This window comes from Rhopalosiphum maidis, chromosome 2 (assembly GCF_003676215.2).
Source record: "Rhopalosiphum maidis isolate BTI-1 chromosome 2, ASM367621v3, whole genome shotgun sequence".
In the NCBI taxonomy this organism is placed as follows: Eukaryota; Metazoa; Arthropoda; class Insecta; order Hemiptera; family Aphididae; genus Rhopalosiphum; species Rhopalosiphum maidis.
This window is the reverse complement of record NC_040878.1, coordinates 10,753,526-10,768,339: the sequence shown is the minus strand read 5'-3', so window position 1 is coordinate 10,768,339 and position 14,814 is coordinate 10,753,526. Positions and strand designations below refer to the sequence as shown.

The window sequence follows — 14,814 nt, the reverse complement described above, 5'->3', positions numbered from 1 at the left end:
ACAAAGCTTTTTCGTATAAAAAAAAACGCGGTCAATAAAAAGTTACGATGTCTGCAGAAGATGTTTGATTTTTTATATACATATAATATCTGACGTGTATAATAATATGTATATTTTTCATTATTATAGATATTACAATAATTTAAAAGGAATTTGATAAATACAAATATGTTAAACTTAGAAGATTCGTGACAAAAGGGTTAGCTGAATACTGTATGCAATATAATAACCGATCATACGACGAGAATGCTGTTTAATATGCATGAAAATATAGTTGTAATACAATAATATGAGATATTAAAAATACACTGTAATTATTATTAATGTTAATCGAATTTTTGTAATAAATTTATATGGACCAATAGTCGTTTAAAATAGTCTCTTGACGCGTCTAAATATTAAAATATTATGTGGAAATAATCTAATTTTGTATTAATACTGCAATTTGATAGATTTGTATTTTCTCAAGATGAGTTCGAACATTAACCAGATGGAATGTCAAGAGATACGTGTGATCAGTTTTGAGACTTTTCTAGTTATAAATTATTCATCTTTTAAGGTACCTAGATCAATTAAATTTAAATCGTCTATAAACATAATAATATACATTTTTAATAAATAGCAATACATTCTTTTATTAATGTTACTATCAAAAGACTATCGTGTGTATTTTGTTTAATGATATTTACTGTTAGCAAAACAATCGAAAACGTGTATTACAAACGGTAAATCAGTTCTTTTATTATAAGATGTAATTTCAAAAGATTTTTTTTTTTTTTAGTATGAGAAAAATTAATACTTAGTCCATGATTTTGAGCCGTTTGTCTTTACGGGAAAGACTATTATTTTCATAGCATGTTACGGTACTAATCCAAGTAGATACGTTGAAAAATCAGATTTTTAATGTATTCATTATTGTAAACGAAAGTATGGGGAGAGCGTGCTTGGCGAATCGTCTTGTATAAATGTACGCCATTATAATGATTTAAAATATGCGAAAAAAACGCCTGTGTATTCAACACAGCAGCAAACGCTAAACATTATAATATTATGCAAGCCAATTACTCCGAAGTTGTCAGTGGACCACTATACGTATTGTGTATTAGATGTTATATTATTCTTATATTCTTATGGTAATATATATATATATATATATGGAGAACACTGTGACATGCACTGCAAGCATTCGTGTCCACTCCACTTTATGTTTCCGCGGCGGCCGAATTTCGGTCTGTCGTTTTCTGTGTACACATACGTATTAAATATATTATGTACTATACATGTTAATAATTTGTTGACATCACGTCGACACAGTTTTTTTTTTTTTTTGTTTTTCTCTTGACGTTATTTTTTGTGGCTGCCTACGTCTCGACGGTACTCTTATAAATATACACGGGGCACAGAGTTCGTTCGACCATCTAACGAGTCAAAACGCGCGCTAGTTTTCGAATATATAACAGGCCGTATTCGTCCATCTCCGCGATACGCAGAGGTTCGCGAGGCTGTAGTAGATGGCCAGCATCGCGATTGTAGTACAACTTTTTGCACAAATGTTAACGTGATTTAATTCGTTGTTCGCTGATAAATTATGTACGTACGCTAAATTATTATGAAGACGCGTACACAAGATATTCCGAGAGGATTGCATCGCACCAACGATCGCGTATAATAAGTCAAAACTCGCAATATAGGTCGGCTGCAGAGCGATGTCGTCAACTTTAGCATTTTGAAAAATATCAACTTAAATCTATATTTTTTAATATTCTCGAGGACTAGAATTCAATTTTTTGGTAAGTACAATAATATTACCATAATATATTCGCATATCGTACCTATATAATATCGACGTAAAGGTATGTGCTAACTCAACGGTTTTTATTCGTAATGGAAGTTAGATAATGTTGTATGTTTGTATATTAAAATATCATATTATACATACTTTACGATTACTTTTGTTTCATAGAACGTTTCATAAATTTCATTTTAGATTCACAATGCGTAGAAATAATAATAATTGTATAATCAGTGAGTAGTGAAAACCCTTTCGCGTACTCAATGGTTACATTCAATTCGGAATAAATATAGAATTGGATATTGAAATATATAGATAAGATATGCAAATAAGCAGCAGATGTACATTATTAAAAAAAAAAAATCATTATTTTAGAAAGTTTGTAATTTATGTATTTTACTACATTATTTATGGTACATTGTATTTAGGTATTATAGTGTGTGTCCTACTTTGGGAACAAAACACTATCCTTATGTTTATCGGTGAACCTTGGTATACAATGATTGTTAATTATGAACTATTTTTTACTTAGAATATAAGCAATGTTTTTATTAAAGCCTATGATCTATATTGTTTTTTTTATATTTTAAATAATGCTTGTTAATAAAAAAACTATTTTAAATTTTAATTACTTAAAATATTAATATTATATTTACACCATAAGCTATTTAAAAAATGTAAATTAATTCAGATTATTAAATCATAAAAACATGTGTGTTGTCATTTGAAAACACAATTTTTATAATAATTTAATCAATGATTTATAAAAAAAGGTGAATAAAAAAAAGAGCGAAATATAATGACTAAATTTTCTAACAAGAATATTTAAAAAAAAATTTTATAGGTAGGTGAATATATTATATTATGTGTCAATATAGTTTATATACAATTTATCTTCAGCTGGGAGTGTAATTGTCTATGAGGTTATTTTATATCCTCGGCTTTAATTTTTATGGTAGACGTCTGCTACGGTGTACAATATTATTCAAGTGAATATCGAGCATGACCCGAAGCGCCTTTCATCAGATCCTGCACGTGTTGATGGGGTTACCTACTGTAGTAAATTTTCGATATTTTTTTTTCAACGGATCCATAATATGATGATAATATATCGTTCTGCGACGTCCATGTCGGATGTCTATGATTTATAAATAACGTTTTCGTCTGGTTTTTTATTTCTGATAAAATAGGGTGCTAACAACCAGTTTCTAACTATATTACAATAACTCGAGTAATACTACCTTGTGGGAGGGTTTTGGTGAAGTTAAGCTACACGAGTATGCCAAATTATTGTCTACTGCGCAAGGATCGGTGAAACATATTATTGTAGTTTGCAGACTCGCAAGTATCCATTTACAAAATATTAAATATCTCACAATAAGTTCACTTTTTATGTATTATAAGTATGTAACATAATATTATATGGTAAATGAAATATCTGTAGAAAATTAATTTTCAAAATTAACTGTGAGTCTTATGAAAATCACTTTGTATGCACGCAGCGAGCATCCATATAATATAATAGTAGTAATATAATATGTTAATATGATACACACAAGTGTTTCGACATGGATTATTACCTTCATAATATAATAATATGATGTATAAATACCGAATGATTCTTTTTGCAAAGAACACTTGTCATTTCAAAAACTATTAACCTGTACGCGAATAATAAATATTATATTGAAATATTCTAAGTAGTATAAAAATAACATTTTTTTTAACAAACATTGTTATTCCTTATTCTAAAACAAAATATTTTTCAGATTGCTTACTTCGATGTACCCATTAAAATGTTATCTAAAACTTCAATTATCTGAATTTTGATTTCTATAAATGCAAACAATCCAAATCAAATTTTGCTTCAAGATCTAAAAATTAAAAACACATTCATCAATCCGTTCAGAATCTAATACATACTGTCATTTGAAAGAGTAAAACCTTAAAAATATAATATTTTTCAAAAACTTTAATTAGTTTTTAATATATTAATTGTTCCTATGTTAAGTGAATCACCTAGTATATCTGCCTATTATTTTATATTATAGGTACCTTAAATCTATCAACTTAAAGTGGACATTTTTTTAGCGAGGCCATTTGTTCGGATGTTCCTATTGAAACACAATCTTTGTCAACGAAATCACATTATTATAATGAAGTATCGTCAGTTCGAGAGACGTTTGAATATTTAATATTTATTATGTAGCTCCGCAGTCGCGCCCGATTTACGCGCGACAATGACGTGAGTGAACTTGCCTCTACGCGTATTTTCGTGCGGGCGTTCGTCTAGATCTTAAGCACGCACTAAAACAATAATAATACAATAAAATATGTGTACGTGCCGACATATAAGACATATAATAATATTATAATCACTAGATCACAGATCACCGACAATGCAGTACATCTAGAAGAAGATGATGGAGTAAAAAATAATGGTGGAAAAACGATCGATGGTCAAAAAAACTCTCAAATATTAAAACAGGTATATCAAGACTCTAGACTCTAGAGTGAGGTAAACATGCATATTACCTTTTTAAAGGTAACATACTTTTAAGTATTATTAATATTTTTGAAAAATGTTTTTTTTTTACTCACAATTTAAATGACAATTTTGAAAAAGTTAATTTTTTACTTTTTTTATCGTTATACTTTTTTTAAACATTTACTATTTTTAATGACGTTATTTTTATTGAATATTAATTTGTCATGTTGATACTTATGAAAATAAGCTATTGAACAAATATTCTGCGAGGTATTATTCCGTTCCACTCATTTAAACTCCTGATTAGTTACAAATAATTTCGAACTATTAGTTTCGTAATTCGATTTATATATATTTATTCGTTATGAATATTTGACTTATCTTTAAAGTAACATAGGTAATATTATTTAGATAATTATTATAAAAATAGATAAATTATAATAAATATAATATACAAGTATTATATCATTTATATCTCAGTGAGGACAATAAAACAAGTAATAAGATCACATAGAAATTAGATATCCAGCAAGTTCTTCAAGTCATTTTGGTGTAGTTGAAAAATTTTACAACCAATCTACGTAGTATGTAGTGCTAGGTCGTGACTCCATGCTCGTATTTTATCACTTTCAATATATTGAGTTTTTAAGTTCGAGTTGGAAACATTGTTCTTGTCGTTTTCTAATTCAATTGAATATAGCTCATTGGACCCTGTTAAATTCCAGCCAGGAACTTTTATGGACGGTTCTTTCATTAAGTCTCTAATCAATCTGGTATATGCTAAATCTCATTTAGACTAATCTCGTACAAACAAATTTTCAAAAACAATATTTTGCGTCGGAACACAAAACCAAAAATTAAAATACACATTGTCATTAAAAAAAACTTGAAAAAATAAAATAATAGAAAATAAACTTATTCCTTTTAAATATGCATTTAGTAAAACGACTTTAAAACATGTAAATAACGATACTCCAAAAAAAAAAAAAAAAATCATACTTTTGGATATTATAATGACGAGCGTTCACTATTAAAAATATAATCTCCCACTGGAATAAAACGGTGTACGCGTTACGATATTACATAATACATATTATATTTTTTTTTTACTATCGAGAACGCTACCGCTCGCACACGGTATATCTCGCAGACAATAAATCCCTAACCTTATTATAGTATTATTTACGGTGCAACGTATAATAGGCACGTAAGTTACAAAACGGCGATAAACTTCTCGAGACGTCGTCCGTTTCGATTCTTCCGTGTCGGAGATCGCCGACTATACCGCAGTGGTACACGCTACTTAACGCGTTATACGTACATATCATTATTATTATTACCTACTTATATTATACAACATCATTAACGAACACGCGCGCGACCGTTTCGACTGTACATTGTCGTCTGCGTCGTATCTCCCCGAATATAATACGCGGGTATAGGTAACGCGTCGTACGTATAAAATATAATATAATAGTCCCTTCGCCATTTTACTGGTATTTAACGCGACGACGACATTGTCTAATTTTTTTTTTTTTTTTTTTTTTACTGCCGGACGACGACGACGACGACGACGGCTAATGCACATTGTGCTCTGCGAGCGCATTAAAACGGTTTCCGATTTTAGTATTAATGTCCCATTGTCGGGACGTGTGTATATATAATAATACCGTACAATATGATATGGCTGCAGCCTATAGGTGTATTATATAGGTGCCCTCGACGTTATGTGGATAATGTCTATAGTCGTATAACGATCGGTTTTTACGCGTTATTATGTTATTATATTATTATATGTACGCCGCTATTAAATACGACCGGATTTTTATATTTTCGCCTGCTCGTCGTCGGCGGGGAGTCGACCACCACCGCCGCCGCTGCCTTCTGACCGGAGATTTACGATCTCCTTTATTCGGACCTTATATATCCGTCAAGCATATATAATAAAGCTTTTTAACGTTTGTAAATGTACGATATATTATTATTATTATTATTATTATTATATATATATTATAAGTGTTTCGTTTCGGTCTTTCGTCGTAGTCGTTTTCCTCCTCTCGCGATACCACCGCGGACTATATACGTACTCACTCACACCCATATATGTATGCGCGCGACGGTGGTTATCAACTCCGACTACATATTTTTTATTGGTCGTTACACGCCACAGCGTTTTTTTTTCAGTTTTTTTTTTTTTTTTTTGTTGCTTTTTCCGCCCAAACGGTCCCTGCAAGAGTCAGTCTCGAAAAGTTTATACCATACACGCGAATTATATGACATAGCTATAATATATATCGAAAAGCGCATTGATGATGTCGAATAGCGATAGGTGCATACATATACGTACAGGGTGTATGCCAATAACCCTTCATTTAAGCTTTTTCTTTAGAGCATATTTTCGAACCTTTGATATTTTTTACATTATTTAATGAGTGACCAGGAGTGATCGAGTAGCTCCCCTTTTTTCGCTTCAAGTTATTAAGCACATGATTTTTTAAGAAATCCGATGTAAATGTAATAAATCAGAATTCAAACGGGTATTTTATGAATTGTCACCCAATACGTACACAAGCGTAGTATATTTAAAAATAATAGAGGCTTTGATTATTCAAAAATCATAGTAATTATAAAATAAATAATATTATACTATCAATACTTTATAATAAGTAGAAAATATATTCTATCTGTAATCTAAAATAAAATAATCATTTCTTTAGAAAAATAGAAGTTTGTATCATCTCTTGAAAACTCCATATTCTTTAATAAATAATAGCAGTACCAATTATTTAATTTTTTGAAAAATAATGCTTTTAACTTTAAGTATATTTAAAAAGTTATATTTGAATAATTGTATTATTAAAGATAAAAAACTGGAATGGAAGTCTTGATGAACCTCCCTGTATATTTTATTTGTATTATATTGGTCGCCGAACACTTGATGTCATTACACGCACGTTGTTATTGCCAAACTCTTACACAAAATATTATATATAAACTATATAGTGCGTATATGGTTTTACGACGAGTATCGTGAGTAAGCCATAAAATATAATTCTGCGTTCACGGCGTATTCGATTCCCGCGCGAAACTCGACGTAAAAAGAATATTATAAAAATCGAATTTTTATTACCAACCATTACACTGAGTGCGTTACATACAGACGATTAATATTAGGAAATATAAAAATGATATTGCAAAGACCGAAAAAAAAGCGCGCGCATATACATATACGTACATAGAATGTTTAACGTTTTTCGAATGTAAGAGGAGACTAACATTTATCTGAATGGTTTTTGTATCAATACACAGCAATGCCGAAATCCGATGATTTTGATTTTAAGTTTTGAAAAAACGATGCTTTTACGTAATAGTACACTATCAATTGTTTTTCATTAATTTCACTTGTAAAAACTTCACTGAGAAAATATATTGGTTAATTGTCAATAACCAATCTAAGTAACTACGTATGTTATAATATGAACAGAACCCAACGACTATACCGACAACAGTAAATAGTACAAATGTTTTAGGTACTCGAAAAAAAAAAGAGTTCAAAGAAAAAGATTTTGTTAAAAAAAAAATAACATAAACAAACATCCAAACCTATAGGAGATAAGTCAACAGTAATATACGTTATCAAAGAGTTCTGGAAAATGTTTGAGACGACCGATTGTATAATATACATAATTGGTGCAGTACATCCTTATATATAAGTATATATATACATAATATGTTTACATGTGTATTATAATATCCTATACTGATGTTTATTATCGGTAAACAGCAAAAAAATAGAATTCGCGCGCCACCGATGGGAATAAGCGAAATAAAGCGCACGCGACTCTCGTTTCCTATTTTTATTTATTTTTCCTCAGAAAACGGTTTTCCATACAAAACACACAAAAATTAGTCAATCGTAAACAACAGTATAACAGAAATTGGATTACCTCCCTGCGTTTGACACTGCAAATATTTACTGCTCTCGGGACTCACCGCGGACGTACACACAGCATAAGTTTTATTGGCCGCCGCGTGCGTGTTCGCCGTAAACAACTCAAACGCATTTTTCGGCGCGCATGTCGTTTTCACGGTTCGATCGCTACGAACGCGCATAATGTAATATATAGTAATACAGTTTTGCCATTTAATCTTACCGAACAGTATTTTATTGATACATAATATAATATTATGTATATAGGTACATATTATAACGAATAACGGATAAAATATATTGAATTAAGTGCAGCGTATGTTTATTCGCTTTTGTATTATATTTATATATGAACAAAAAGAGGAAAATCTTTCAAAGGGGTTGTAGAAAAATAAATAATCTTAGTGTGCGCCCCTCGATTAGGTATTTCCGATCGCACGTGATATATGTTTTCAAAAAATCGCTTGAAGCGCCGCGATAGCGTAACGATTTCCACGAAAACGCATCCACCAGGCTTTAGATATTTGTATATTATCGTATGTATAATGTCATTGCTGTGTCCAAGTACGACGCGATTGTATAATGTAGAAGATATAATATACTAAACTTACCAACTTACTACTGTTGTTTTAGTTTTAATTCAAAATTCGACTAAGCAAAAAGCGTACGCTAAGTACGAGGGTTAAAGACACTAATAATAATAAGCTTAAAAAATATATTCTGTTCAAATACATCATCAATATCACTAGTATACTATGTATTTATATTATCTGACTATGTTCATGGTACATCTGTAATATTATAAAATGTTTGAACGAAACAGATTATTTTCAGACGACAACTATACGGCGTCTGTTGCTGGAAATTAATTATTTCTGAAATTGTATATTGCCGAAATCCAGACAAATTTGACATCAATTATCACTACTGTAAGTTTGTCAGGTTATTATAATGATATCGCTGTGATTGAAAATTTAAAGCCTTTGTTTATTGTACCGTAGCTGGGCATCTGTCCGAACAAAGTATAATAATAATACAATTAATTATTATTAATTAATGTTAGAGTAAATAAATAAAAAAAAAGCGGTCGAATAATTAACCACTAACCGTTCTTCTATATAATAGGTGTCGAATTTGCTTTATTATTTATTATAGATCACAGTAATGGAAGTGTATAATTTTAGTTCAATGATAAACTGTTTGATAACCATGATTGCTAAACAATAGTTTTAATAATAATATAAAAATATTTAAAATAAAAGTTGATGACTTAATTTAGTTTTTTTAGATTATTTTGAAAAATACTGGAAATGTCTACGTTTTACTCGCCAAATACGACTAATTGGGTCTACAAGTCTTCAATTAGTTATTATAAATTTCAATCGGGGTAGACGATTATTAACTTTTTTTTCTACAAGTTAAAATGATTTCAATAAACGTTTAAAAAGAAGTAGCATAATATCATTATAATTCTATTGCATTCATCACTCTGTCCACTATCTAATGATATTTTAATAATATATATTTACAGCATTTCTTAAAACAATCGGTTTTGTTAATTAAAAAAAAAAAAAATAATAATTATACAATGTCTTAGACCAACTGAACAACAGTTTGGAAAAAAAATACATGTTATAGATACTTCCATAACAATAATATACATATTATATTGTATATTTAATATTTTATTATATGTTATTACTTATTACTTATTACAAAGTAAGAATGAAATATCTACATAATTACCACTAAAGCACGTTCTGTTGATTAGTGCGTTTAACGGCGTGTTCAATACATTATACCGACGCAATAGAAGTCATTAATCACCAACAGGCATGACTAAACTAAAAAAAAAACCTTAAAAGCGCTTGTCAGTTGTCAGCGAAAAGAACCAAAAGAAGAAACGTATACGCGTATTGCATACTATTATACCTTTACATAATAAACTTCTGACAGCAAAGGAAACACGAAATACTGCTATAATATGCAATCATTGTCGAAGACTAGAATAATATTGGTTTTCTTCATCATCAGCTCTCGCGAGATGGTCACAATAATATAAATCCTTTTAAGTCAAAATGTTTGTTTTGGGTTCCTTTGTATACGAGAACACTACAGACGTCGCTGGTGAGACAACAATAAATCATAATAATGTGCAATGCGCGCGATTCGAAAATCTAACTGCCCTGCAAATGTTATGAAATATTAAATTTAACAGTTGTGTAAATGGTATGTCAGATATATTATGATATCATCATATCTGTTCCAACAGTTAAAATATTGTGAACGAACGAAACGGCTTTTTTTGTGAATGCCCATTGGATGGGGCAGGACTGAGTATCTCCTGCCACTTCTAGGAAAATTAATATGAACGTTCGGCGTGAACTTGTATAAAAATTGTTTCATTCAAGATATTAATAAAGTGTTGATATGTAAATATTATTAAATTTGAAATTAAACCTTAATTTTGATTATATTGATCATATTAATTTAATTTTTACTATACCTACTTGTCAAAATGTATTTAGTTATAATAAATAAATAATACAATATAGTAAAATAATTATTATAATTAATAATATGTAATCTTATATGATAATAGCAGGTTTAAATTTATATGTTGAAATAACATATTTATTTAGCTTATAGTTTAAGCACACATAGGTTGTTTTTGAATATGTATAAGAAAACGTTATTAATTTTTCACTTACTTTTCGACGAGGATTTTATGATACATTCTGAATTTTTTTTTTTTTTTTTTACATAGACTTTTATACAGTTCGATGAGTACGTAATGAGCTGTGCGTTTCAATAAAGTACTCGGTGATGAAGTGCGTGGTACGGAATTGTATAGCAAAGTGTTTGTCAACACAATGGTGGATACCAATCGAGATAACAAAAACACCATGACAGTGAGTATAATAATATAGATACTAATAAAAATAATATACGAATGACAATGCGTTTAATACAATACAAATATTATTCTAGCGTTACTATATGTAGATGATCTTAAACAGTTGAAAAAAAAATATGCAAATAATATTCCAAAAAAAAAAAAAATCAAAATATGCCTTAAAATAAACATATAAATTACATTATAAAATTTGTCAGGCTAATATTATACTATCCGTCATGCATTCAAAATACAAATCTATAGATTTTCAAATTTCAATAAATTAATTGAAGTTGCTTAATAAATAAAATATTAGAAAAAAAAAATTATAAACATTCTTTAAGGTGTTAAATTCAAGAAAAATGACTTAATTTTACGTACTCATGTTATAAAAAATGCACCTAAAGTATGAATCAAAATATTTTTAAAAAAAATTGTCTTTAAAAATCAAAACGTATGCCAAAATATTTGAATTTAATTGTTTCCACATTATACCTTATACTAAATGAATTTCTAATTCAGTTTCAATGTGCGTAGCTAATAATGAGTAAAAGTACTTATGTATAAATATGTGAAAGTCATAAACATTATCTAAATATTCAATATTATTACACTTTACCGACCGACTGAAAAAACGGGATACTTCGCACTAGGGATTCGTGAAGACGTGCAGTAGCGCGAGTAAAATAAAAGTGTTATAGGTGATAAACGAATTTTATCCATGTACAAAATTCACAGAGCAAGGGCATACTGAAACGGCGCATTTTTATTCGGAATGATATGCCGACCCAGGCCACATCTACCAAACTACTTCAAGACAGCGGCGGGTGCTGTATGGCGAACGCGTGCAAACGATACGTAACGTTTGACGAAACGATCACGATTAAGAACGACAATGATCTAGTGATTAGGAAGCCACTGAAGTTGGAACTTTTCATCGACAACTGGAAGTCGGACAGTACGGAAACGCATACCAAAACGATTCAATCCGATCCCGGAATTGTCAAACGTCTTGTCGGCGAGTTCAACACTATTGAAGAAGTGAGTTAGTACATTATTTATTCCTATATTATACATAGGCCGGTTGTCGGGTGAACAGGTCCGCCACTGGTGGTTATAAGCAAAATATTTGACTAAAAAAATTTCAATATTATTTTATTGTATTTAAAATTTCAATTATAGTTAATCGATTATTTGGAACACTATAATATTATGATTATGAGGTAACAAGGTTGTTATATAACACAATTTTTGGAAAATATCGTTCCTTTTATTTAGCGAGTTTATTATTTGTTCCAATACAATATTTGATCATTATTCATTCATTATCAAGTATTTAAAAATTTAATTTATATTTTATACGTTTGAAAATATGTATAATGTAATATATAATATGCATATGTTTAGTAAAAAACTTAGTTATTTTTGATCCTTTGATTTGTTATAATGTCTTGTATAAATAATGCGATTGCCTAGAATTATCAATGAAACATTTTTAAAATAAAGTAACACTAATTCGCAGAGTGGGATATATATTACGGTTTTTAAAATAAAATTTTATAAAATTGGAAAATTACGAAATTATATTCTATTCTTAATATTAAAACACAAATATTATATTTTCGCTGGTAAATAAGACACGAGTTAGGTATATTCAGGCTATCGAATAAACGTTTCTAATATATTATTTTTACATTTAGCATTACTACATCCATCGAATATATTTCTTGGTATCTAATAATAGCATACAAGACGTATTATTTTATAATATTATTTTGTTAGAGCAATTTCAATAAAAAACTACGTTTACACGGCGTCTTAGATAGGCTATTTAGCTACAGAACATTATCAGTATTTTGTTCTCGTACCTAATGACGTATTTTTATTTTCATTAATATACTTTTTTTGCTAACACCAAGTGTAAACAACGAGGTGAAAACAAATTAGTCGTTCAAAACAATTATATCCATTTTACCATTAACCAGTTGAATAATAATGTTGTTTTAACATTTGGATTCAAAACATAACATACAAAGTAATTCATTAACTAAGTTCACCATTAATTTTTTAATAATACATATTTTATTCAAATTCTGGTTTTAAAAAGTATAGAAGTTTCCTAAAAACTAAATTTTAAAATACTTAAATTAATAAATAATATTAATCATTAATAAAAATTTAAAATAATCATAGTTTCAATATCTTATAAATCTATTAACATTTGTGTAAGATAATTTTGGAACAATTAATAAATTACTTGTTCGGTGTACAATGTAGATGTATAACTATTTAAAAAAAAAAATTACCTCAAATTATTTAATGATAGTTTTAATTTAAAAAAAAATGACTTTTTCAAAATAAAATAGTTTGAAAAATGATTTTTAGGTATATTTATATATTTTAATAACCAAAATTTGAATATATGATTTACTATGGAAAAATTAGAGAGTGCGAGTAATTGATGATTCACGATGTAAAATCTTAAAATATTTTCATTATTTATATTTATCATCTTTTTTCTCGAGAAATCTATAAATTTACTGACGTTTTGTATGATTTATATTCTCAGCCGTTAACCGATAGTTCCAAAATCGAATCTACATCGATTAAGGAAGATACATTTAAGGAAGACGAGCCAGTGAAAAGCTGTACAAATATCCCGCTCTGCGAAGCCTTGAAAACTGTCAATTTAACCACAGACGACCAGTAAACGGAAAATGCTATTTTCTATCAAACGCATATTTTTGAATTTTTAGCATGGACAAAATAAACGTCTAAAAAGTGCATTTATTAACGTATTTAATCTTTATATAATGTAATGAGTTGAACAGGAATATAATAACGTCTCGTTATACATAGGTTTCTTGCTTCGATCGGTATCTGTAAACATTATTATATAGTTACTAAATTTAATATTTTATTCAGTTATCACTTTTGTTATAGGTGTATTATTTATGCATGAATATTTTTTTTTTGTTTTTTTAGAAAGCATCGTTACCAAAGTTAATTAACGGTAAATCGTGGTTACATGGTCGATCCCAAAGATCTGGCAGAGTAAACGATCTTATTAATATGTTCAATTTGAAATCGACCAACGACAAAACGAAAGAGTTTGAAATGAAATTCATCGATTTTTGACAATATTAAAAATCATATTATACTAATATCTAATACCCTGATGTAAAAATAATTTTATAAACGTCGTTATCGTCAACTTTCCCCACCTTCGTCCCCACAAACCTTATGTCTATTGACAAAAATATGTTCATTGTAAATAGCAAGTTATAGAAGTGTGTTTATCTATTTTAATGATGTATATTTATGTCAACATTTATAATTGTACTTAAAAAAATTTAAACAAATACAATAAAATAAGTTCCAAGTGAATATTGTTTTTATTTCTATTTTCAAGCAGGTCCTAAAAGGAGGATACTGCGTGATATAATTAACACAATTAATACAGAATGATCATAGTGTAATAATTATTTTAAATATTTTTTTGTTCCGAAGACACTTTTTAGTAAATAGAATTCTTTGATGGAGACTTATTGTAGACAATTCTTAGTATTTTTTTAAACAATGAATAAAAAAGTATGAATATTTGTTAAAATATTGTTATTAATTTATTATACGACTACTTATTAATATTATTGAAATAATGGATTGGTAACTTGCTTGGTTACCTAAAAAGTTATACCGTCTTCGCT

General features: G+C 28.8%; 1 protein-coding gene across 3 annotated transcripts; it reads left to right on the top strand.

The window, feature by feature from the left end:
• Positions 1-1,327: 1,327 nt before the first annotated feature.
• LOC113553919 lies at positions 1,328-14,483 on the top strand. 3 transcript variants are annotated; one of them, XM_026957508.1, is made up of 5 exons: positions 3,596-3,729; positions 3,844-4,280; positions 10,979-11,123; positions 11,846-12,148; positions 14,093-14,483. In XM_026957508.1, exons 3-5 carry the CDS (start codon positions 11,085-11,087, stop codon positions 14,243-14,245), a joined length of 495 nt encoding a protein of 164 aa, XP_026813309.1. In that variant the 5' UTR covers positions 3,596-3,729; positions 3,844-4,280; positions 10,979-11,084; the 3' UTR covers positions 14,246-14,483. The 3 variants fall into 3 exon arrangements, with proteins under 3 accessions (XP_026813310.1, XP_026813309.1, XP_026813312.1); XM_026957511.1 differs by having other exon boundaries at positions 13,677-14,223; XM_026957509.1 differs by lacking the exons at positions 3,596-3,729; positions 3,844-4,280 and adding an exon at positions 1,328-1,790.
• The last annotated feature ends 331 nt before the right edge of the window (positions 14,484-14,814 follow it).